This window comes from Typopeltis vanoorti, chromosome 2, assembly GCF_054136105.1.
Source record: "Typopeltis vanoorti isolate ZY-2024b chromosome 2, IOZ_Tvanoo_1.0, whole genome shotgun sequence".
Taxonomy (NCBI): domain Eukaryota; kingdom Metazoa; phylum Arthropoda; class Arachnida; order Uropygi; family Thelyphonidae; genus Typopeltis; species Typopeltis vanoorti.
In genome coordinates this window covers 163,818,730-163,842,076 of record NC_143550.1, presented here as the reverse complement: position 1 = coordinate 163,842,076, position 23,347 = coordinate 163,818,730, and the positions used below count along the sequence as shown (strand labels likewise).

The 23,347-nt window shown below is 36.7% G+C and overlaps 1 protein-coding gene across 1 annotated transcript in view; it reads left to right on the top strand.

Annotated features, from left to right (window-relative positions):
* Positions 1-23,347, top strand: part of olf186-M (Ki-ras-induced actin-interacting protein-IP3R-interacting domain olf186-M) — a 238,910-nt gene that overhangs the window by 169,186 nt on the left and 46,377 nt on the right. Inside the window, exons 9-10 of the mRNA XM_090402727.1 lie at positions 8,596-8,755; positions 18,361-18,496. Of these exons, the coding sequence (XP_090258853.1) occupies positions 8,596-8,755; positions 18,361-18,496 (296 nt within the window). The remainder of the gene's footprint in view (positions 1-8,595; positions 8,756-18,360; positions 18,497-23,347) is intronic.

Sequence of the window (23,347 nt, the reverse complement as noted above, 5' to 3'; positions counted from 1 at the left end):
AAATACATTGTGGGGATTTTTCTCTCACAAGGGCTTGTGAACTTTTAAACCTTCCCGACATAACTTGAAATCAGTGCAAATTCCAACAATTTTTCCACTGTATGTTTGCCTCACACAAAACCGTACAATATTTTGAACAATTCAGGTGCTGTGGCTCTTCTTTCTATTGGTTTACAAAACAATAATTTTTCAATTGCTGATAATCCATCACAAAATCGAACATAAGCAATTAAATGACAATCATTGTTGCTATTTGTTGCCTCATCAAGCTGAATTGAGAATAATTGGTCACAAAACTTCGACAAAAGTTGTTGCTACATGTCTTCACATATATCACAATTCGCCGAGCAACAGTATGATTTGATAGAGGTATGCACTGTAGTTGTTTAGTAAAACTTTCTCCAAGCATAGTTTCCACAATATCAATTGCAGCTGGCAGAATTAGTTCTCCGATAGTGTGGGGCTTTTTGCACCTAGCTATTTTATATGCAACTTTGTAAGAATCTAGTAAAGCCTTTTTTTTTTACAAACAAAGCTTTTTTAATACTAGATTTTTGCTTTTCAAAACATTTCAGTTTGGCAGCAAAGACCTATCGAGGTTTGTTAACATACTCCTTATGAAGTGTTTCCAAACATCTTTTAAGTTTATTCGGTTTCATTCTATCAGCCGCCAAAATTTTCAAACAAATAACACACAGTGGTCTTGCTTCATCATTTACTTCAGTCTTTGTAAAACCGAAATCTAAATATTCTGTACTTACTTTCTTGATTTTACTTTCGGAGTGATATTCTCTGAACCTGAATTTGTTGACTCGATGCTCCACAGTCATCAGATGCCTGCTTATATCCAATAAAAAATGTATCCATTTTTCTACGTTTTTCTAGAAAAGATTGTTTTATACTGTATCACAGTCATTGCGAATAGGGGTAAAATAACGTTGACCATCATCTTCTCACTATTGGTCACTGTTGCAGTGTTACTGCCGTTTCAAGCCTTATTTCTACTCGCAGAAATATTTCCAGAACATTCAAAACTTCCCATGATGAAATCACTAATGTTTCCAAAAGGCCAATACAATTCAATAGTCTGTGCAGTGATGCCAAATTTATACAATTTTTGAAAGATTTCATGACATATTTAAATTTGTATGAATGCTTAAGGGTCAAAGCTGTATAACTGAGAGGAGACCTCCACATAGCCTTTAAAGGAATGTGGAGAACTGACCAGTGCTTCTGACCTAATGTCCAGTCCTCACCTCCTCGTGGTGTACCCTGTTGGGTATCTAGCTGGATACTGAACGAATGAGGATGGACTGGCAATTTGGGATTTAGCCGACCAAATTGTATTCTTATTGGTTAAACCAAAATAAAAAATTATGGTACAACATGACAAAATTTCATGCCGGCTGGGGCGTCGCCTGGTTAAACAAGGCCCCCGTTGTTTTCACCAGGGAACCAGGGCGAACATCGAAAAGTCAGCTACAGGAACAAATCTGAAAGCACACCCCAACTCAACGTCACCAGAGTTAAAGATCAGTGCTATCAACATAAGAAGCCTGAATGGCAAAGAAATGGAACTAGCTGAGGAATTAGATAAGTGCCAGATCGACATAATAGGGGTAACTGAAACAAAAAAGACAAAAACTAGTGAGATCTTTCTGAGCAATAAATACAAAATGTTATATTCAGGTAATGACAGTCAAGGAAAAGGAGTAGCCATAGTATTCAACACTAAATACGAGGCTAATCTTCTTGAATGGCAGGCAGTCTGAAGTAGAGTGATATGGGAAAATATGAGAATGGGAAACTGGACAATGAGACCTATTTGTGTCTATGGTCCCACAGAAGGTTCTACTAAGGTAGAAGTGGAGGAATTTTTTGAGGCGTTAGAAAAAGCAACTGACACAATGAAAAAGGAAAAGTTGGTCCTTGCTGGGGATCTGAATAGCAGAGTAGGAAATGATTGTCAGACATACAAAAATATTTTGGGAAAATTTTTTAGAAAAGAGCAAAGCTAATAATAATGGCAAATGCCTGTTGGATTTCTGCTCAGGACATGGACTGGTTATTACTAATACCATGTTCCAACATAAAAATGTGCACAAATTCACATGGAGAGAAGAGGCAAGGAATAAGAAGAGTCTCATTGACTATGTTATTGTTGATAGTGATTTTTTCTCCCTGGTGCAAGACACCAGAGTGTATAGAGGATTTGAAATTGGTAGCGATCACTATTTAGTCTTGAGCAGGATAAAATTGAATTTCATATTGAAAAGAATAACATGTAACAAAGTTTTAAAGCGAATAAAAGTTGAGCAGCTCTCAGATGTGAATTGTAGACTAAAATACACAAACATTATTGAAGAAAAAATGAAAGAGTTTGAGAACAGGAATCAAACCTTGGAGATTCAGTGGCAAACTCTGAAAGAAACATTGATTGATTCTGCTAGAGAGGCATGTGGTAAGGTTCTCTGCAAGGATAAAAAAATCAGAACTACCTGGTGGACACAGGAATTTAAAGAGGCAGTGAAGGAAAAGAAGAAAGCATATCAAAAGTTCCTGTCAAATAAGTCAGCTTGTTCTCTTAGAGAATACAGAGACAAATGTAAGAAAGCGAAACACTGTGTAAAACTAGCTAAACAAAAGTCATGGGAGGACTTTGGCAAGAACATAGAAAATAAATATCAAGAAGGTGGTGTTGGATTCTGAACCAACTAATAATTACTCTAATCTCTACATAATTAGATTATGTAGAGATTATGTAGAGATTAGAGTAATTATTAGTTGGTTCAGAATCCAACAGTGGCAAAATATTCTGGAGATTGTTGAACAAGCTTAGAAATGGAGGAAAGAGTGCTGTAAAAGGAGTTAGAGATGATAAAGGTGACATGAAAACAGTAGAAAAAGATATCCTTGAAGTATGGAGTAATTACTTCGAAAAATTGCTAAATGACACAAGCAGTGATAGCACAGTGGTAAAAAAACACTCAACAGGCATACAGTCAGGAATACATATCCATACTTGATGTAGAAAAAGCCATCATAGGCTTGAAATGTGGAAAGGCAGCAGGAGTAGATGATATTCGACCAGAAATGCTGAAGTATGGTGGTATAAAAGTCTTACAGTGGCTGCACTGCATAGTTCAGAAAGCCTGGACAGAGGGAGGACAAATTCCTGATGATTGGAGTAGAGCTCTCATAGTACCCATATATAAAAAGGGAAATAAAACTGACTGTGAGAATTACAGAGGTATTTCCCTACTGAGTGTTCCTGGCAAGATCTATGCAAGTATACTTGAGAAACGGTTGAAAAGAATTGTGGAAGAAAAGCTTGGTGAAGAACAAGCTGGAATCAGGCCAAATAGAGGCTGTCAGGATCAGATCTTCACTTTACGACAAATAGTCGAGAAAGCATGGGAATATAACAAAGATCTGTATTTAAGTTTTGTCGATCTGGAAAAGGCATATGACAAGGTGCCAAAAGTGAAGTTGTTCGATACGTTACAGTTATATGGTGTCAGTGGGACATTATATCAAGCAATACTTTGTCTCTATTTGAGTTGTAAGTCGGCAGCTAGAATTGAAGGATGTACAGGAAGATGATTTAATGTTAAATCTGGTATGAGACAACGATGTACATTATCAGCTCTGTTATTCATTATCTATATGGATCACATTATGAAGGAAAGTGGTATATTATTATTATTATTATTATTATTATTAAGTCCTCCATGGAGTCAAAAGACTCATCGTGGGAGTTCCTGCCTAAGAAACACAAAGTCTATCATACCACTCCTTAAACTCATTGACCATTCTCGCCCTCACCACTCTATCAGGCAATGCATTCCATAGCTCAACCACCCTCCATGCAAAGAAACTACTCCTCACCCTCTTGCTCACAGTTTCCTTTCGTAACCTCCAGGGATGGCCTCTTGTCATCACTCCTTCCCGCTGTTCAACCAAGTGAAAGAACTCCCCAGTGTCAACTCTGTAACCACCTCTTAACAGTTTAAAAGTCTCAATCATACACCTCTCCTTCTTCCATCTGCCAAAATCTGCAGTCCACATTCCCTCAGCCGATTCTCATAACTATCCTTGTACAGTCCTGAAACCATCTTTGTCATCCGTCTTTGTATCCTTTCCACAGTTAATTTATCCCCTTCAAATCCTGAGGACCAAATCTGAGAACAATAATCCAAGTGTGGTCTGATCAGAGACTTATACAACGGAATGATAACCTTCTTATCTCTGCAGATCACTGTCCTTCTCATAATTGCAGCAATCCTCTGCGTTACCTTCACCACCTTTGCAATATGTCCCCTAAACTTCAGGTTTCTGTTAATCATCAACCCCAGATCACTTGTCCCCAACTTCCTCCAGTATAACTCCTCCCATAGAGTATGCAGCATCCCATCGATATTTCTCAAACTTCAAGACCTTACATTTTGCTGCATTAAACTGACACCCCCATTCATTTGCCCATCTATCTAGCTTATTCAAATCCTGTTGCAGGGCTACCACATCTGCACTATTACTAATAATCCTTCCCAGCTTCGCATCATCCGCAAACAACTGAATATCCCCTTGCAATCCACTGGCAATGTCATTGATATAAAGGTTAAACAATATAGGTACTAGTACTGAGCCCTGTGGGACCCCACTTGTAACCCTCTGTCTCCTTGAAACTGCTGCACCATACACAACTCTCTGATACCTATCAGACAGCCAATCCTGAATCCAGTTGACCAATCTGACATCCAGACCCATGTGCTGCAACTTAAATATCAGCTTATCATGTGGCACCCTGTCAAATGCCTTTGCACTATCGTACCTTCCTTCCATTCCCTGAGCACCTTTGCCGAAGCCAGACTTTCATTGAAAAGCCAGGTTAAAGGCACTGTCAGTTCCCTAGCACATTCTCTCAAAACTCGTGGTGAAATACCATCCACTCCCAAAGCTTTATTGACAAATAGAGTTCTCAGTATCTGAAACACGCTCTCCTCCTGTACCTCTAAACCTTGAACCTGCCCTATCCCTCTAGCATTAAAACTGACTCCTCCAGGATGAAATACTCCAATAAAGTGGTCATTGAACAACTCCACTATGTCCTCTGCATCAGTCACTCTATTCCCATTTTTATCCCACAATATCATTCTTCCACAGTCATTTCTCCTCCTACTGGCCACATAGTTAAAAAAATTCCCTAGGATATTCTTTGGATCTTAGGGCCAATCTCCTCTCATATTCCAGTTTGGCTTTCCTTGCCATGCTAGTCACTCTTCTGGCCTGTGTCTTATATTCTTCACACATCCTCTCTTCACCTGTCTCTTTATATCTCTTCCTTAGCCTCTTTTTCGCATGCAATTCCTGTTTAATATTGTTTGTCATCCACTTCACTCCAAATTGTGTCCTCTTCTTCACTTGTGGTATACAACTTACCATTGCTGCTAACAAATATTCTTTCACAATTTCCCATGCACTAATGATATCCCGGCTTTCCAATTCCTCTCTCCATGAAAAACTTCCCAAAGTTGATGTCTAAGACTATTATAATCACCTGCATTATAATTCCACATAAGTTCCCGTCTCTTTGATACTCCTGCATGGCTATTCATTTTCCAAGTCAAAACCATATGGTCACTCTCTCAAACTGGTGGGAGAGATGTCATCTCAGTTATTATCAACTCTTCTGATGCTATAACCAAATCCAAAACTCTTGAACCTCTTGTTCCCTCTGTTACATGTTGCCTAAGACATCTGTCCCTCAAGAATTCTAGAAATTCCATTCCACTATTGCTACATGCATCTTCCTCTCTCCAATTTATACTACTGTAGTTAAAATCTCCCATAACAATCGTTCTTGCACCTGCCAAACTTAGCTGTCTAAACACCTCCTGGTCCCCATCCTCCGTGCTCCTGGGTCTGTAGCAAGACCCACTAAATATCCTGTCTTGCCTACCTCTACCTCACACCATATGCTCTCAAAATCATTTGTCTCACTTCCTTCCAAAGCCTTCGCTCATCGAGGACATAGGTCATCACTTATCATAAGCAGTACCCCACCACCACACTTCCCCCTCCTATCCTGACGAAAAATGCTGTACCCAGCAACTTCTATTCCTGTTATTATATCCCCTTCTGTCAACCACATCTCAGTGATCCCAATAATTTTTGGCCAGGCTGATGCTATCTGCGCCACCAATATCTCTCCCTTATTCCAGATACTCCTGGCATTAGTATAAAGCATATAAATGCCATTGTTTCTATACCCAGCATTATCCCTTCTAGATTCCACTGTGTTCAGTGTTACCTGACATCGTCTCCCTTCTCCCAAGTATCCATTCCCACAAGAGGCCACCCCTGCTATCATCCTCCCTGGGACACACTGACTCGTTCAGAACAGCAATCTCTCCAGATGCCTACATCCTTCCTCATTCAAAACATGATATCAGAATTCGAGATGTTAATGTCAGCTCTTTGCTTTATGCGGACAATGTTATACTTCTAAATAAATCTGCTGAAAGTTTGCAAGATTCCCTGACTAAATTGAATAACTGTTGTAATAGATATGGTATGAAGGTCAGTATTAAAAAGACAAAGACAATAAAAATAGGTGGAATTGTTGAAAATGTCAACTGTGTTGTGAACGGGGAACCTGTGGAACAAGTAAAACATTTCAGTTACTTAGGCATGATTTTTAGTGAAGATGGTAAATTAAATATGGAAATAGACAACAGAATCAACAAAGCTGGTATGGTAGGAAGTCAATTGAATAAATTCATATGGAATAAGAGAGAAATTAGTCGGAACACGAAATTAGCTGTATACAAGGCAGTGTTCAAACCAGTTTTAACTTATGGATCTGAGAGCTGGGTCAGAAGTAAAACACTTGACCAAAGACTAGAGACCACAGATATGAGAGTCCTGAGAAAGATTAGAGGCGTGAACAGATGGCATCAATGGCAATATCATATTCAAAATGAGGATATTATGAAAGAACTTGACATTGTCGGCATCCAGGAATGCGTTAGCAGAGCTAATCTCAGGTGGTATGGTCACTTAAACAGAATGGGTGAGGAAAGATTAGCAAAACAAGTGTTCTCTGCCAGGTTGGCAGGAAAACGACCCAGAGAAAGACCAAGATATAGGTGGATTGATACAGTACAATGTGCCTTAGACGATAGAAATATAAGATCTGATAATATTGGAGTCTTGACAAGTAATAGACTGATTTGGAGGAAAATTGTAGATAGAAAGTTAGTAATTATGTAAATTTTTCATGTAGTACTATCATATCCTGTACACCCCTTGAGGGTGCATGTCAGGAATGATGATGATGAATATTTCAAAATTTTAATTAATTCCAAGTTTTTTTGTTTTGTTTTGCTAACTTTTATGGGTTTTGTCAGTGTCTCAACATAAGAATTGCAAGGAGGGGGCCCAAAAACTAATATTAAAAAATGTAGCACACATGAAAGAAGGTTGGACAACACTGCTGTATGCATGATGAACCTCCTGAGTTTCTGAGAGAAAAATAAAAATCCTGTTACCTCTATATGAGATCAGCTAACTCAATTTCAGTTGAAAAACCCCATACCAAGATTCATCTTATCGCGAAGATAACTGAACTTGCATCTTTTTTAGTCAAACCACACAATGTCCCATTGTTCTAGCTATATATCTGATATATTAATGTTACCATTAATATATATGTCATCATTAATTACTGGAGTATATATTTCATATACTTCAGTAATTAATGAGTTTATTGTTTGAAAGAAATTTTAAATTTATATTTGCTCAAGGTTCCACGTAGCCCTGGGAAAATGGTATGTGCATCCATTATGTGAGATCACCCAAAGAAAGACTGTGGTAGGTTTGATTCTAGTTGCTGACTAGAGAAATTTTTTTAAATCCTTCCTGAGTTGGTCAATCTTTGGGATGGGAAAGTAAGGGTTTTTACTCCCAGAAACTCATGTTTTGAACCTCCACATCTCAAAAAAACATCTATAGAACTTGCACTATTAGGGTTCAGGACCAAAAGATAGCAGCAGTTATCTGGTGCTTGCTCTCTGAAAAGACCTAATACATTGATAGCTTGAACTTACTATATGCAAAGACTTGAAGGATGGAGATGGGTGATCATCCTAACTTTTAAAAAGTTAAGGCTAAAGGAGTTCTACCTACTCCCTGTTAAGAATGAAAAGTATTGGTAGATTTATTTTTTATTTTTGCTGAAAGGCTTATAATAACTTTCAGAATCATCAAATTTTTTGAAAGCTAAGGAATTAAAAAAAAAAAAAAAAGGAAAGAAAAAGAAAATTATGAAAATAGAGTCCCTGCATTTCAACTTATTTTATGATGGTATGATCAAAATGAAATGGCTACAGTTTAGATTCTGTCACTGAACAGAGATATCATGTTTGTTAAAAAAAATTATGCTATTTGAGTACAAATTTTCACACTGTCACACTGTTATGCCAAATAATTTTGCTACTGTATTAGTTAGTCTGTCAGGTTTAACCATCTTCACTCATTAAGCAGTATTAAAATAAATACAATAAATATATGAAAAATATTTTATGTATATTTCAGAAATAGCTTAGAAAGTTTGCACCAACTTCGAATAGAAATAGCAGAAGAGGTATCACATATGGAGAAACTATTAGTTGACCATTTACAAGAATTGTGTTCATTTAGGTATGCATCTCAACAGTTTCGTAAATCTCAACATTTTCTGGAGGCACTAAGAAGGGTAATTTCTTTCTTTTGGATTATTTAAAACATCTTACTAGAATATAAGCTTTCTAAATATGGACTTGAACAGAATATGGCTTGCTATTACATCTTTGCATATGGTCATTTCTTACTATAACATACTGCCTGAAATCATTAGTCACTAATGATTTCAGACAAAAAACACCCCTAAGCACAGTGCTATTCTAAATGAAATTCACTACTGCAAACTGTCCACTATATCTATCCTTGCTGTCTCTGAGTTTGTTCTAGCAAGAGTCAGCTGTATTTGTGTTCTGCTTGAGACATTAAAATCTATTTAAACTTTGTTGATCTTTAATAATCATATTATAAGGTACCTTAGGAAACAATTAAAACCCGAAGAAAGTATTTTTAACTTGGGTATAGTTATGTTAAAGATACCAAGCAATTTTAAACCTGGTTTTACTCCATTTTTCCCAAGTAAGCAAACAGACAAAATGTCAAGTTTGCGCCTGCAATTGATGCAAGACTAGCTGATCCCACAGGTAGTGCAAGACCAAGGCAACTCGTGGTAAAGGTTGCTCCACCTTTACCATGAGTTGCCTTGGTCTTGCACTACCTGTGGGATCAGCTAGTCTTGCATCAGTTGCAGGCGCAAACTTGACATTTTGTCTGTTTGCTTACTTGGGAAAAATGGAGTAAAACCAGGTTTAAAATTGCTTGGTATCTTTAACATAACTATACCCAAGTTAAAAATACTTTCTACATTTATATCTCCTCCTGAGATTTTTATTTAATAAGGTTATAACACCTTATGGTAACTTGTTTTGGTAAAATACTTACAAGCTCTGCATTACTAAATCTTGGTATTTCTAGCCTGGCTCCCACTGATGAGACCTCAATAAAGGTCGAAACCGGTCTGGGTAGTGGCCCCTTGCCTTTAATACAAAACATCATACATCCCCTTCTTGGAGATGTGTTTTGGCATTAAGGGTAAATATTAAGATTAGTGATCAGAGCTTGCTCCACCTTTACCACGAGTTGCCTTGGTCTTACACTACCTGTGGGATCAGCTAGTCTTGCATCAATTGCAGGCGCAAACTTGACATTTTGTCTGTTTGCTTACTTGGGAAATTTGGAGTAAAACCAGGTTTAAAATTGCTTGGTATCTTTAACATAATTAAAACCTGATATTATTTTTTTTAATCTCTTCCATACTCAGACTTCTCCATTGTTAGAATCATAGAAAGCCTTCATATGCTCAGTGATGATGATGATTCTAACATTGAAGTTATCATGTTTAAGTTTCTTTCTTTTTTAGAAGAAAATATTCTTCTAAAAAGAGATAAATCCTTGTAATTCTTTTCCATGTGATTATGTTATTTTTATCACAAACTTAGACACTTTTACATATTATTGAAATAATGATAGTGTTGATTGCACAGTGACTAATGATAGCTAAGTTTTATTTTGCTTCTTTTATAGTATAAAATGTTATAAAAACATTAAGTGATGAGGGTATGAGTGACTCATACCCTATAGTATATATTTACTGCGACTGTGACAGTCGCTGTGAATATATACTAGTTAAAAGAGACAAAGAGTTTGATATTAGCAGTAATTATTCAGATTGCAGTCCCAACTTTGAATTTGAAGACATCCAAATTAAATGATTGCTAGATTGGAAATGTGTTCTACATGTTTTTGATGATACTAGGCCTCAGTTAAACTACACACTACTATTAGTGTGTAGTTTTAGTGGCATCAATCCAAGAGTTGATTTTTCAGAAAACATGACTTTAGAGTATCTGAAAAATGTTTATTACCAGTGATGTTGTAGGCCATATTGTTTCTTGTGTAAATGATAAAGCAGAGACTTTTCTTTTATTGCCAAACCACAAATTATTGAAATTATCAATAACATTCAGTGAAAAACTGTAACTCAAAGCATGATATATTTGTTTCTCACACTTGATACTGGAATATGTATACTGCACTGGGCAAGAATGCCTTATGATTCTCAATTAATTTTTTTTAGTGCTGCAATAATGAGCAGAGAGACAGGTATGAAGTGCTACCCAGAATTCGGAGAATTTGAATATTGTATGAACCAACTGTATAATGGCCTTCCACTGTTATAAAGAGCAAGCAGTACTTTTTTGTAAATCAGTATACCAAAAGCTGACAAGCTGAGAGGTTGCATTCTTGGGTTATATTCGTTTTTGTAACTTCGTGTTTTAGTGGTTCGGCAATTTTCTTCTCAATGATAAAGTGAACTGAAATGCTAAATTTTGAAGAGCAAAGAATCTGCTTGATATTTTGCTTAGACCTAAAAAAAAAAAAAAAAAAACTGTTACAGAAACTCACCAAATGCTTTAAGGAATAATGTGGTACAAATACCTGAAGGACAGACGAACATGTGTCAATGACAGCGAGCATACTGGACAGTCATCGATCTTCGACAAGCACAGCACTGGAAAACACTGAAAAACACATGATAAAGTGAATGTTTATGAGAGAGTAGGACTGTCATATGGCACCTTTCAGTGTGTTTTGCCAGATGTTTTGAACATTAGACTTCTGAGTGATGACCTGAAAGAACATTGCATTGCCATCTGCAGGGAGCTCAAAGATCAAATCGCAAATGACCCCAACTTCATCTCCTAGATCATAACTTCCCAATCAAACATAAACCCATGATGAATCATGAGTTTATGATTATGATTGAGATAAATCAACAGTTGTAGTAGTGCAAGTTGCCAAATTCACTGTGACTGAAAAAAGCACATCAAGTACACAGCAATGTCAAGTCAATGTTGATCGCTTTTTGACATCCAAGGCATTGTCCACAAGGAATTCCTCTCCCCTAGCAAATCGTCAGTGGCAAGTTTTACTGTGAGGGTTTTGAAGAGGCTAAGGAAGAGTATTTGGCGCAAACATCCAGACAAATGGAAGAACGAATAGATTCTCCACCATGACAATGTTCCCATCCACACATCACTATTTGTTTGGCAGTTCCTGGCTTCCAAAAACACGACAGTCATTTCCTTCTACAGTTCAACATCTTTCTCTAAATCCAGAGTAATTCATTAAAAAAGGGTGGCACACCATTTGGCAATTCCTATAGGTAGAGATGACCTGCTAATGCTTCTGCCTGGTATCTCCACTTGGGCCTGGCTCCCACTGAAGAGACCTCAATAAAGGTCGAAACTAGTCTGGGTTGTGGCCCTTCCCTTAATGCATAACATTAGACATATCCGCAAGGAGATGTGTTTTGCATTAGGAGATACTGAGATAGGAGTGTTGGTATCTTGCTCCACCTTTGCAAGGAGTGTCCTGGTGTTGTACCACCTTATCCCAGTCCTGAAGATACTTTCAGGCACAAACTTTGTTTGCTCACACTTGGATAAAGGATTAAACTAAATTTATTATACACAACTTTGGTCTTAGATGGAATCTCTCTCTTTTTGTCAAGAACTTTTTATCCAACCAATCCTTCCAAATCCAAGTAGGAACCACGTGTATACTGTCTTCCAAGTGTATACTAAAGAAAAGGGAGTTCCGAAAGGTTCAGTTCTAAGCGGTGAGCTTTTTTTGCAATCAATGTTAACTCATTTCTTCTCACCTGGAAGTAATGCTCTGTATGTGGATGACTTTAGCATCTTCTTTCATTCATGTAACACAAATGTTATAGAAAAACATCTGAAGCAAGCCTTTGACCATCTTTCAGAATGGTTGCTTGCAAATGGTTCAGATTTTCCTAGCAGAAGACAGTTTATGTGCATTGTCTTTTCAGAACTCAGACTAGGACAAATTTTAATTCCATTTTCACCAGAAACCAAATTCTTGGGGATTCATATTTGACAAGAAACTTAGTTTCCTCCCTCACATATGCTAGTTATGAGATAAGCACTGTAAAGTGATGAACATCCTCCGCACCATACTATTCTTTGCTCTACTTCTCCCAAGACATTTTTACTATCCTTTCTTCCGGACCACTATTATTAGGATTCAACACCCTGCTGTCATGTTTGCCATGTGGTGTGACCCATTGACATCCAGAAAGGGGGATTCTGGTTGTCTTGCACTACTTTGGCCTCTGCTTCGGCAAGATGGGCAGTTTTGGATAGCCCAGCCAGGATCAATCGACTAGTGGGCTTGCCTGCAAGGGTCAATGGTGTTGTAGTAAGTCTCTCAAGCCATGGTCCTAGGTCAGGATCCAAGGTTGCTGTTGTACTGGTATAGCATCCGGGATGGCCCTGGTGTTCCACTCACAAGCACAATCATTGCTTGCCAGTCAGTGGGCATCCATTTGTGGCTCCATGGTGGGTGGGAAGAACCAAAAACCCCTTGAGCATGAATTCTTCATCCTCAAACATTTCAGGATCCCTAACAAAGTCCCAACCAAGTACTGATACTGTAGATAAAGTGTTAGGTAACAGAAGTAAGAAGCATAAGATATATGATACGAGTATAAATGTACTAATGTTTTTGATCATCCATGCAACAGGTGAAAAGTGAATAAGGAAAATGTCACTCTTTGTTCAAAAGGGTTTAAAAGAACTGGCAGGATCTCCCGAACTTATTATGAAATTACATTCTTCCTTGTGGAAACATTATGTCAGCAACATTCTGAGAAACTACTGGGAGCAACAACAACAATGGGTAGAATACCAGTCACAGTAACACCTCATAAAACACTTAACTCTTATAATGGAGTGATATCAAAATGGGATCTCCTTGATGTTCCTGATGAGGAGATATGTTCAGAGCTTAAAGATCAGGGAGTGACAGGTGTGAGGTGTATCCTGATACATAGGGATGTTCACCTGGTTCCAACGAGGAACATTATCTTTACTTTTGATACGCCTAAGCCTTCAACATCTGTAAAAACAGGGTATCTCAGCTGTCTTGTTAGTGTAAATCTCTAATTCACTAAGATGCTTTAAATGTCAGAAATATGGACATTCCAAAGGTGTCTGTTGTGGCTCTGACACCTGTACCTGATGTAGTAGTAAAGAGCATGATAACAAATCTTGCCCTGCAGAAAAAAAACTAAATGTACAAACTGTCAGGGAGATCATCCAGCTTACTCTTGTGCATGTCAGAAGTGGAAAGATGAAAAAGAAATACAAAAAATTAAACTGAACAAAATATATCAGAATGCAAAAAGGAAGGTTAACACTGCTAACAGCATCTCAAACATGTATCTCTATTCCACCGTCTGATAATTTCACCGTACCTGAACTTTATGATCGCAAGTGCTTCTCTGTTGAGTGCTTCAATCGCTTGACATACAGTCTCACTCCAGAGACAACTCCAAAAATGGTTCCATTCAATCAGAGTTTTCGCTTGTCAAAAACATTACAGCAAATACATCACTTAAAGATAAACCACCAGACACTCCTCCAACAGAAAAAATCGATACCTCGGTATCCACTGAAAGTAAATTAAACTTGCCAGCTGACTCTGACACATTAGATATATTGAATATTTTACCAGAGGAAGAGAAGAGATGGACACTAGCCATCCATACTTCCCAAAAACAGTTGATAAATATAAACCTGGCAAAGGCAAGTCCTCAGCCTCCTGAAAACCAGACAAGTCTATAAAGCCAAAACAATAGGAAAATTTTTACAGTGGAACTGTCGTGGGTTTTGCCTGAATATCAGTGATATCAAGATTTTGTTCCAGAAACACAAACTTGTTTCTTTCTGTCTACAGAAAACATACTTAAGACCTAATGAGGACCCTACCTTAAGGAATTTCCTTGTTGTATGCAAGGAGAAAACTGGAGGTGGTCCTGCTCATGGAGGAGTAGCTATCCTAGTGGGCAGGCATACTGCTTTGGAAGCGGTAGTAATTTGCCTATCTGTAGGATTTCTTATTACAGTATATTCAATTTATTTACCACTGAGTGTTGAGTTAAATGAAATCAATCTTGATAACCTCATCCACTTGAACACTTGATAACCACTTGAACTCATACTTCTTTTGGATGACTTTAATAGTCACAGTACTCTGCAGGGTAGTGCCAACACAAACAGACGAGGTCAAATCATTGAAAGAATCTTTAACAATAATGACCTCTCCCTTTTGAATAATAGACTCAATACTTTCTTCCATATGCTACCTGCTCATATTCTGCAATCGATCTGACAATCTGCTCCCCTTCCATTCTTCCACTACTCATGTGGGACATCAAAGAGAACATATATGGAAGTGATCACTTTCCTCTTCTTTGCATAATGTCTTCACAGGAACCATGTTCTCCTACACAGATGCCTATATGGAAACAGGACAAGACTGACTGGAACACTTTTTCCCATCTTGCAAAATTTAATGCTGATACAGTCATTCAAACAGCTATCAGTGAAACAGTAAAGTATGTAACAGATTGCGTTGTCCATTCCAAGAACATCATCTTGATTTCCACACTGTCCAAAACCTTGGTGGAACCCAAAATGCCAGACAGCCAAAAAAGATCAACATAGAGCATGGGGTATATTTCATAGATACCCCACCACATCAAACTTAATAGCTTTTAAGTGTGCTCTGGCCAAAGCACGTTATATGAAATGTCAGAGTCAAAAACAATCTTGGATCCAATTTACCTCATCAGTTAATCAAATGACAGTGCAAAAATTGTATGGGATAAAATCCGGAAAATGAAAGGTAGATATAAAACACACTGTTTGTCTACCTTAGACCATAATGTAAGTGTTATTTCTGATCCCAAAGCTATTGCAGACATTTTGGGAAAAAATTTGTTAGAATCTCAACAACAGCTTCATATTCTCCTGAATTTTTAATACTGAAAGAGCAGCAAGAGAAACAAAGGCTAAATTTTTCTACTAATGGGCTCGAGTCATATAATCAGTTATTTGTTAAGGAGGAACTAAACAGAGCTCTTTTACTGATGACATCCATTATGAAATTATAAAACATCTACCATCATTTCCTGTGGATCTCTTTATCTTAATATATAATACATATCATACCTCTCTTTAAACTAATTTGCTGACAAAGCACTCGCAACCATCTCTGGCAACCCATTCACACCCTCCAAGCAAAAATTCTAGTCCTGACACGATTGCTAACCATACTCTTACACAATTTCTACAGGAAATCCCTCATTCTCTCCCTTCCTGCATACAGGAAAGTCTTCAGTTTCAGGTCTTTATAAAACCCCTTTAATAACTTATATGCTTCTATCATATTTCCTCTTTTTCACCTATCAGTTAGATTTTGAAGCCTACACACCTTTAATCTATTATTCTCATAGGAACATTCCATAGAACTGCCACAATCTTTGTTGCTTGCATCTGGATCCTCTCCACCACATCTTTATCCCCACAGAATCCAGGTGACCAGATCTGTGCACAGTAGTCAAGATTGTGGTCTTATAAAAGCAAACAATAACTTCCCTATCTGTGCTTGTCAGCATGTCCTTCAACAATATCTGATATATAACATGTTTTGGCTAACTTTTGCATTATACCCTCTAAGATTCAACTCCCTGGCCTCATTCATATCCTGCAGTTCAGTTTCATTAATATGGTACACAGCTTGTGATGTCTTCTACCCCAAGTACATCACCTTACATTTGGCTACAATATACTGGTAGTCATTTACCTTTGCCCATGCTGCCAGTGTATTTAGTTATATTCATAATCCATCTGAGCCCGGTATGCTCTGACAGATTTTATCTCATTATTATTACACAGACAACTCCATGGAATATGTGGACTTGTTGTGGATGGCCCTAAACATTTTTATTTTATTTTTATTTTTTTTATGTTGGGGCCCATATAGGAGAGGTTGGCTGGTCAACCTATAGTACTTTAGTACCGTATATGGGTAACATTGTGGTAAGCTCTATCCAATAGTTGTGCAATATCTAACATCCTTTGAACTCATTCACAGTCATGGTACACCCAAACAGCATATGGAAACCTATTCCACTCATTCCTCATTCACAACTAGGCAAACAAAAAAATCTACTCCTCACACCCTTGCTAACCACATATTGCTCAATCTCCAAAGATTCCCCCCCCCCCATAGTTTCACCACCAGACCTGTTCGGAAAAAATTTTCCGAACAGGTCTGGTGGTGAAATATCTCGGTCATATCACCTCTTTTATGCCTCCTATCCTCATAAGGTGCATTCTATAGACCTCCCCATCTTGGTCATTCACCTCTGAATACCCTCATCCTCAAGAAACCCAGGTGACCAGATCTATGCACAGTAGTCAAGATGGGATGTTATCAAAGCCCTATAAAGCCTATAATAACCTGCTCGACTCTGCTTATTGGGGGTTCTTCAGTAACCAAATAATCAAATGAGCTGTTTTAGTCACTTTTGCAATATGCCCTCTAAATTTCAACTCCCTAACCACCAACACCTCCACATCCAGGCTATCAATTTCTTAGAGTACAGTTTCATTAATGTGGTACACGGCTGGTAATCTTTTCGCATCCAAAATGCATGATCTTACACTTTGCTTTATTAAACTGACATTCAATCTCCTTTTTCATGCTGCCAGTCTATTTAAATTATCCTGCAAAATTTTAACATCTTTATTAATGGCTGCTCTACCCAATTTTGCATCATCAGAAAAACAATTGAATCATTTCCTATATCATTAATGTACAAATTAAATAATAGTGGCTCAGGTATGTACAGAGCCCTGCAGAATGCTACTAGTCACAGGTCTTATAATTTTGAATAAATTAGTGTCAGGTATCTCTCTATCAACTACTCTCATCCACTTCATTAACTTCCTCTCTATCCTCATTTGCTGCATTTTGTTTATCAGAATTCCATGCAGTATCCTGTCAAATGCCTTTGCAAAGTCCAGTAATGTCACTGTATAATGATTACCTTTATCTGACTCAGCTGTCACTCTATTATAAAAGGTGAGTAAAGTACTGAAATATGACCTACCTTCATGAAATCATGGACGTATATGTGGTTAAACGTATTCACCATCTTTGCACTTAGCACTCATCAGCAATGCATCCACTCAGACACAAAACTCTCCAATTAAATTTTTTTTCTGCTCTTTTGGTCTTCCCACCTTTATGTAACTTCCAAGAAGAGCCTCTCATTTTATGCTATGCCTAGAATGTTTACTGAATAAACACATCACATTTTAAAATATATCTGTTGTAATAAGGCCATTAAACACTAATGGGCTTATTACAAAGATAGGCAGTCTGGAAAATTTATCTGAAAAGTCAACTAAAAAAACAACTAAGAGAACACTTGCTATAATAATGGAGGCCCTAAGTGGCTTGGGAAAGACATCCGTGTTTGTTCTCTATGATTATACCTAATTTTTAGCCTACATGTGGTATTAGTGTGCTATATATATAGATTTTCAGCTTTTCATGGGTGGGATTCAAATAAAATGGGTGTGTTTTTCCAAAGTTGTTATATACATCCTGTTTAATTTAAGTTTATCTTATTGAAATCTGATATAACAGATCCAAAACATATACTACTTTTGCACTGCTTGTTTAATGGAAACATTTAATTATAAGAGCTCATTCCATGATTTTATTTATTGTTCTTGTGAATTTATTCTGCTTCAGAAAGAAGTGAGTTTTTGAGAATTAAATATGTGCAATATATTTCAGATGACCCAGCTCCTTAGAGAACAGAGTACTCATTGTCATAAATTAGAACAGCTGATGCTCCAAATAGATATTCCAGATTCCACACAGTTAGAAGTAGAAAATGCTCTGGGATATAAAACATCACTGTCATTAACTGGTAAGTAATTGTGTTATATGCTCATCAGTAACTTACAATAATGTACTGAGAAAATTTATTTTATCCAGTGATGAATCTGTAGTCTAGAGATTCACCATGGGGGGGGGGGTTGATATTAGTCTTACAATATTTAGAGATGTTTCTTGGAAAAATCATCTTTGGATCATAATTGAGTATATGAAAAAAGAAATACTTAAGTATTTCACCAGGATATAGAAGATATCATGAAAGTATATCAATGCTATTAAATTTTCAAATTGAAATCCTGATATTTTAATTTACTGTTATTATAATTATATAATAACCATTTTAATCGTCATTGATACTTGCCCAATTAAAATATGTTCTCTTCATTTAAATTTTAAGAGTGTGATATCTGGCAACCTATTCAGAAGCTTTTTCTTAAAAATTAGTTTTATTAAAAGTTTACTGTAGGGAAGAAGCAGGCAGAAAAAAAAGTGTTGGCAGTTCATGATAGTTTATTGAATTTTTTTTTCTTTTGACAATGACAAAGTTTATTATCCTTATCACTGAAAGAGATCCTTTTCATTTTTAACAATAATGATTATGGAATATGTAGTTCAGTTTAGATTCTGGTTCACATCATACTTTGCACAGTGTGCAATTCATGTATTATTAGTATAACAGTCACAATATTAGTTTACAATTATAGTTCGCAGTTATAGAGTAGATTACATGAATATCCATTTCATTGTGTGTACGTTTTTTTTTCCAAAGTTGGATAAAGTGTTAACATAAATATTGTTTACAATATGTACAATTCACATTTGATTCAATATATTCAGCTCAGAAAAGTAAAAAAAAAAAAAAAATTATGGATATTACATTTTTTTTAATCCAGTTCATATATTATATTTTCCGTATAGTACAGGATGTTACAGAATGTACTATGATAGAGTATAAAGTTCCTTTTCAGATAAATAGTTATAAAGAATACTGATAAATGTGGACTAAGACAATATTTATTTTTGTGATGTGCACAAAGAGAGTGAAGTATATGTATGGAAATGAAATTCCATACATAGGAGTAAATAATATCTTTAAGGCTCAAGTACAGGGACAATATTCTATAGATGATATTGGTAAAGGTATTGTGACCTGGAAGTTACTGTAGTAATAGCATTTTAGTGTAGCTTTATAACCTAACTGTCTTTGAAACTAGTTTAAGCTTTTGTGAAGACAGTGGGATTATTGTTTATTCACTGTTGTTTTGGTCTATATGTGCATATGTTTTCCTTTAGTCTCCTAGATAGATCCTGTGAAGCCTTTCAGTTCTGTGGATGCAGTGTGCTAATTGTGCTGGTACAACTTCCATAGTTCTTGTTTTAGTATTTGATAACTGGTTAGGTGTTTTATGTAGTGTAGAAGATTATTGATCAGAGTAAGTATCAGATGGTTTCTAATATTTCCTCTGTACCTATTGTCGAAGTGCCTCGAAGTAACGTAGAAAGTCCTGGTAGGCTTCATTATACAGTATGTGTCTGTATATTCATGGTAATCATTACTGAAGTAATGTAATATTGTTCAAAAAGTTTTGGTTGAAGGATTCTGCTAGGTATTGTGGTTCAATGTCTTGACCGAAATTGTTGGCAATGAAGTCTTGCGGGTACATTTTATGCTAAGCAGTTGAGTGTTGATCATGTTTTATCATATTGCCATTGACTGCAGAAAATTTCTGGAATTAATAGTTTCTTTTGATGGTGCATATTTTGGCTGTTAGTTGATTTCTTGTCTGTTTATATAGTGTTCATATTTGGATGTCATTAGGATTTTTTAAAATCTCTTCTAAAGATTATTCTTGAGAACATTGCTATGTAGTATGTTTTTGTTTATCCAGGGGGTTTGTATCTGTTTGCTTTCCTTTCTTAAAACATTTCGTTGACTTTTTTGTATATTTCTGTTAAATGGATGGAAAATATTTCATACAAAGCTATTAGATCTTCTAAGCTAAGTAGTCTGTTCCAGTCTGTGTTTTTTATGGGGTTGCTTATAATGCTTTTTACTGTTGTGGTCGAGTTTGCTTTGCAGAGTTCTGTTGCTCATGTTTGTCGAGCAACTGGCACTAGTGCTGGGAAAGTGGTGGCTATTAGGTAGTGATCCACTATTTTTTTTTTATTACCGATGATGTGTAGGAGTTTGTAGGTGCTCTTATGTTGATGTGATTGATTCATGATTTCGTGAGTATGTTTCTCAATATTTCTTCTCTTGCTGGGTAGCTTATTGTCAAGTTAATGTTATATTGCCACCACCACCACCACCACCACAAATATCCACCTAGATCTAGGTAGATATTTGTGGTGGTGGTAAGATCTAATATATTGATGTTGAGATCTCCTATTAGAATAAGAGACTGTCTGCTGTGCAAGTGGTGATGCTGTTTAACCAGGTTTCTAGTTCATAAAGGAAATTTTGAGGGTTTATGTCTGGAAGTCTATATGTTGTGTTAATAATGTAATTGTATTTTATTTTTATGTTAGCCCTGACTTCTAACAGTAATGCTTCCATATGTTTGAAGTTGGTTGGAATTTAATTCCATCCCCATTTCTATGTTTTCTACACCAGGTGTGGCACTGAAAATTGGTAATATTGTATGTATGCAACTCCGTATCATTTACAGAAATTTCCATTTGAATTAGTATGTCTGTACATTAAACAGTGCTATTAAGGTAAGCCAGTGTTTCTTTATACTGCTTATGTTAGTATATAGTTTAGGGCTTGGGTGTAGATTGTCTTTCCAAGTGCTCAGTGTCTCGTAAACAGTGACCTGAGAGAGTTCTGTTTCTACACATTTACCTGGGATTGCATTGTCCATAATAACAGCATGTAGGATACTTTACAGAGTTACATTTTATTTGGGAGAGAGAAAAGGATATCACCAAGTTATACAGGCAGGTTGGTTGGATCAGAAGCAGGTGAAATTACACATGCTCAACTCCAATCCTCTTTTTGCATAAATATCTGAGAGTCTTTAGTCCACATAAATTTGTAGTTGTTACCCCCCCCCCCCCCATTTTCGTCTTCCTGGCTTGGAATAGTAGGTTCTTGTAGTATGAGGTCCAATTTTCGGTGGTTTTTTATGTGGTTACCACCCACAAAAGGTTATTACTGAACATATAATATATTTTTGCCGTGGTTGGGATAAGGATTTTTTTTTTTTTCGTTTTTGTCAATTTTATATATTCTTTTGTGATTTATTTATTTATTTTTACATGGTCTTAGAAACCCTGCTCTAGAGATCAAACATGGAACTGTTTATAGCCACTTCAGGTCTCCAGTAAGCAGAGCAGTGGTCTCACACCAGACAATGAAATTCATCTTCCACTTAAAGACAGTCATAAACATCCATGCCCACAGCAGGGTTTCTGCTGTTGGTTGGAGAGCAGGTAAGCTAACCACTCATCCAACCAAACTGGCCTGTTACATATATTGGTTATGGTAATTGCTGTGGGTTAAGCATAACTTTTGCTGACTTAAGTTATTTACATGCAGTAAGAATAGGATCTCTTAGATATGTTATTATTGGTGCTAGTGTCTTTGTTATGTTGCAGTCTGCAGTTAACTGAAGTGATATCTGTTGCTGCCACAGGAATTCCTGCATTAGCAGCTACCATTTGTATTAAGGTGGACAAGACTTCTGCCATTTCACTTGGGATTCCCTCTATAGATAATTCTTGTTCCCTTCTTTTTTGTATCATATGTTCCATCTGCATTTTACTTCATTTCTTAGGTCTTTGTTTTCTCTTTTTAAGTTTTCCTCCATCTCTGTCCCTTCCATCAGTTTGGATTTTGTCATGAACTTTTCGTAGTACTTATGCTACGCTGTCGTTCTTGAACTTTAAATATTCTTTGTATGCTTGGGCTTTTTATTTATTTCTTCCATGTGTGACTTTAATAAATCTGGTATCATGCTTTTGATCATGTCTGTGTTACTGGCATAAAATAAGTCAGGAAGTGACCTTGTTGATTTTTGCTGTCCTTGGTTTGCTTGCTTGTTTTTCTCTACACTGCGAACAGTGTCATTCCATACATTTGTTTGCACCTTTAGCCTTCCATGTAGATTCTGTTATTCCAGAGTATTTGTAATGCAGCTTCATTAGCTCAGCGCACCTATTACAGGACATCTTTAGGTGTTGTGATGTGACTTTGTCTGGACTATATCCTTCCTTTTGCAATTAACTTCGGTGATCAGCAGGAGGTCTAATTTCAATTGTAGCTGAGAGCTCGTTAATTGCACTGCACAAGATGTCTGCCAACTACACGACAGACCTGTTGTATGTACCTAAATAACGAGTTTTATTCACATCTGGTTTCTACAGCACTTGATCTGCATTCAAAAGACTATGCACTTAAACAGATATCACTAAAACACATTGAAATTTACTAGGAGAATTCACTCTAGTGGACTTTCACTTGGGATAATCACAAGTCCACCCTTAATTTTAATTCACAACACAATAATAATAAGAAAATGTTGATATTTCACTAATATTATATTCCCAACATCTTCAGAGCACAAAAACAGTTTGTTACAGTATGAGAACAGCAACAATTTGTTAACAGTCGGACCAGTTTAAAAACTGTAACGGACAACGCAAGGAACTAAAGTCCCAATTAGCACCATCTATTGTTAAAGAGAGATGGATGAAGAGAGAGTTAGCAAATATTAATTTGATCTTAAAATGACTGTCTCTTAGATTTTTGGTAAATTGATACAGCCATACTGAGGAGGAGGTGGAGAGAAACCAGAGGCAAGTGATCAAGATGGTAGCAAGTCTATAGAATTAGCCTTATGATGACAGGTTGAAGATTTATGGGCTACAGAAATTGGGT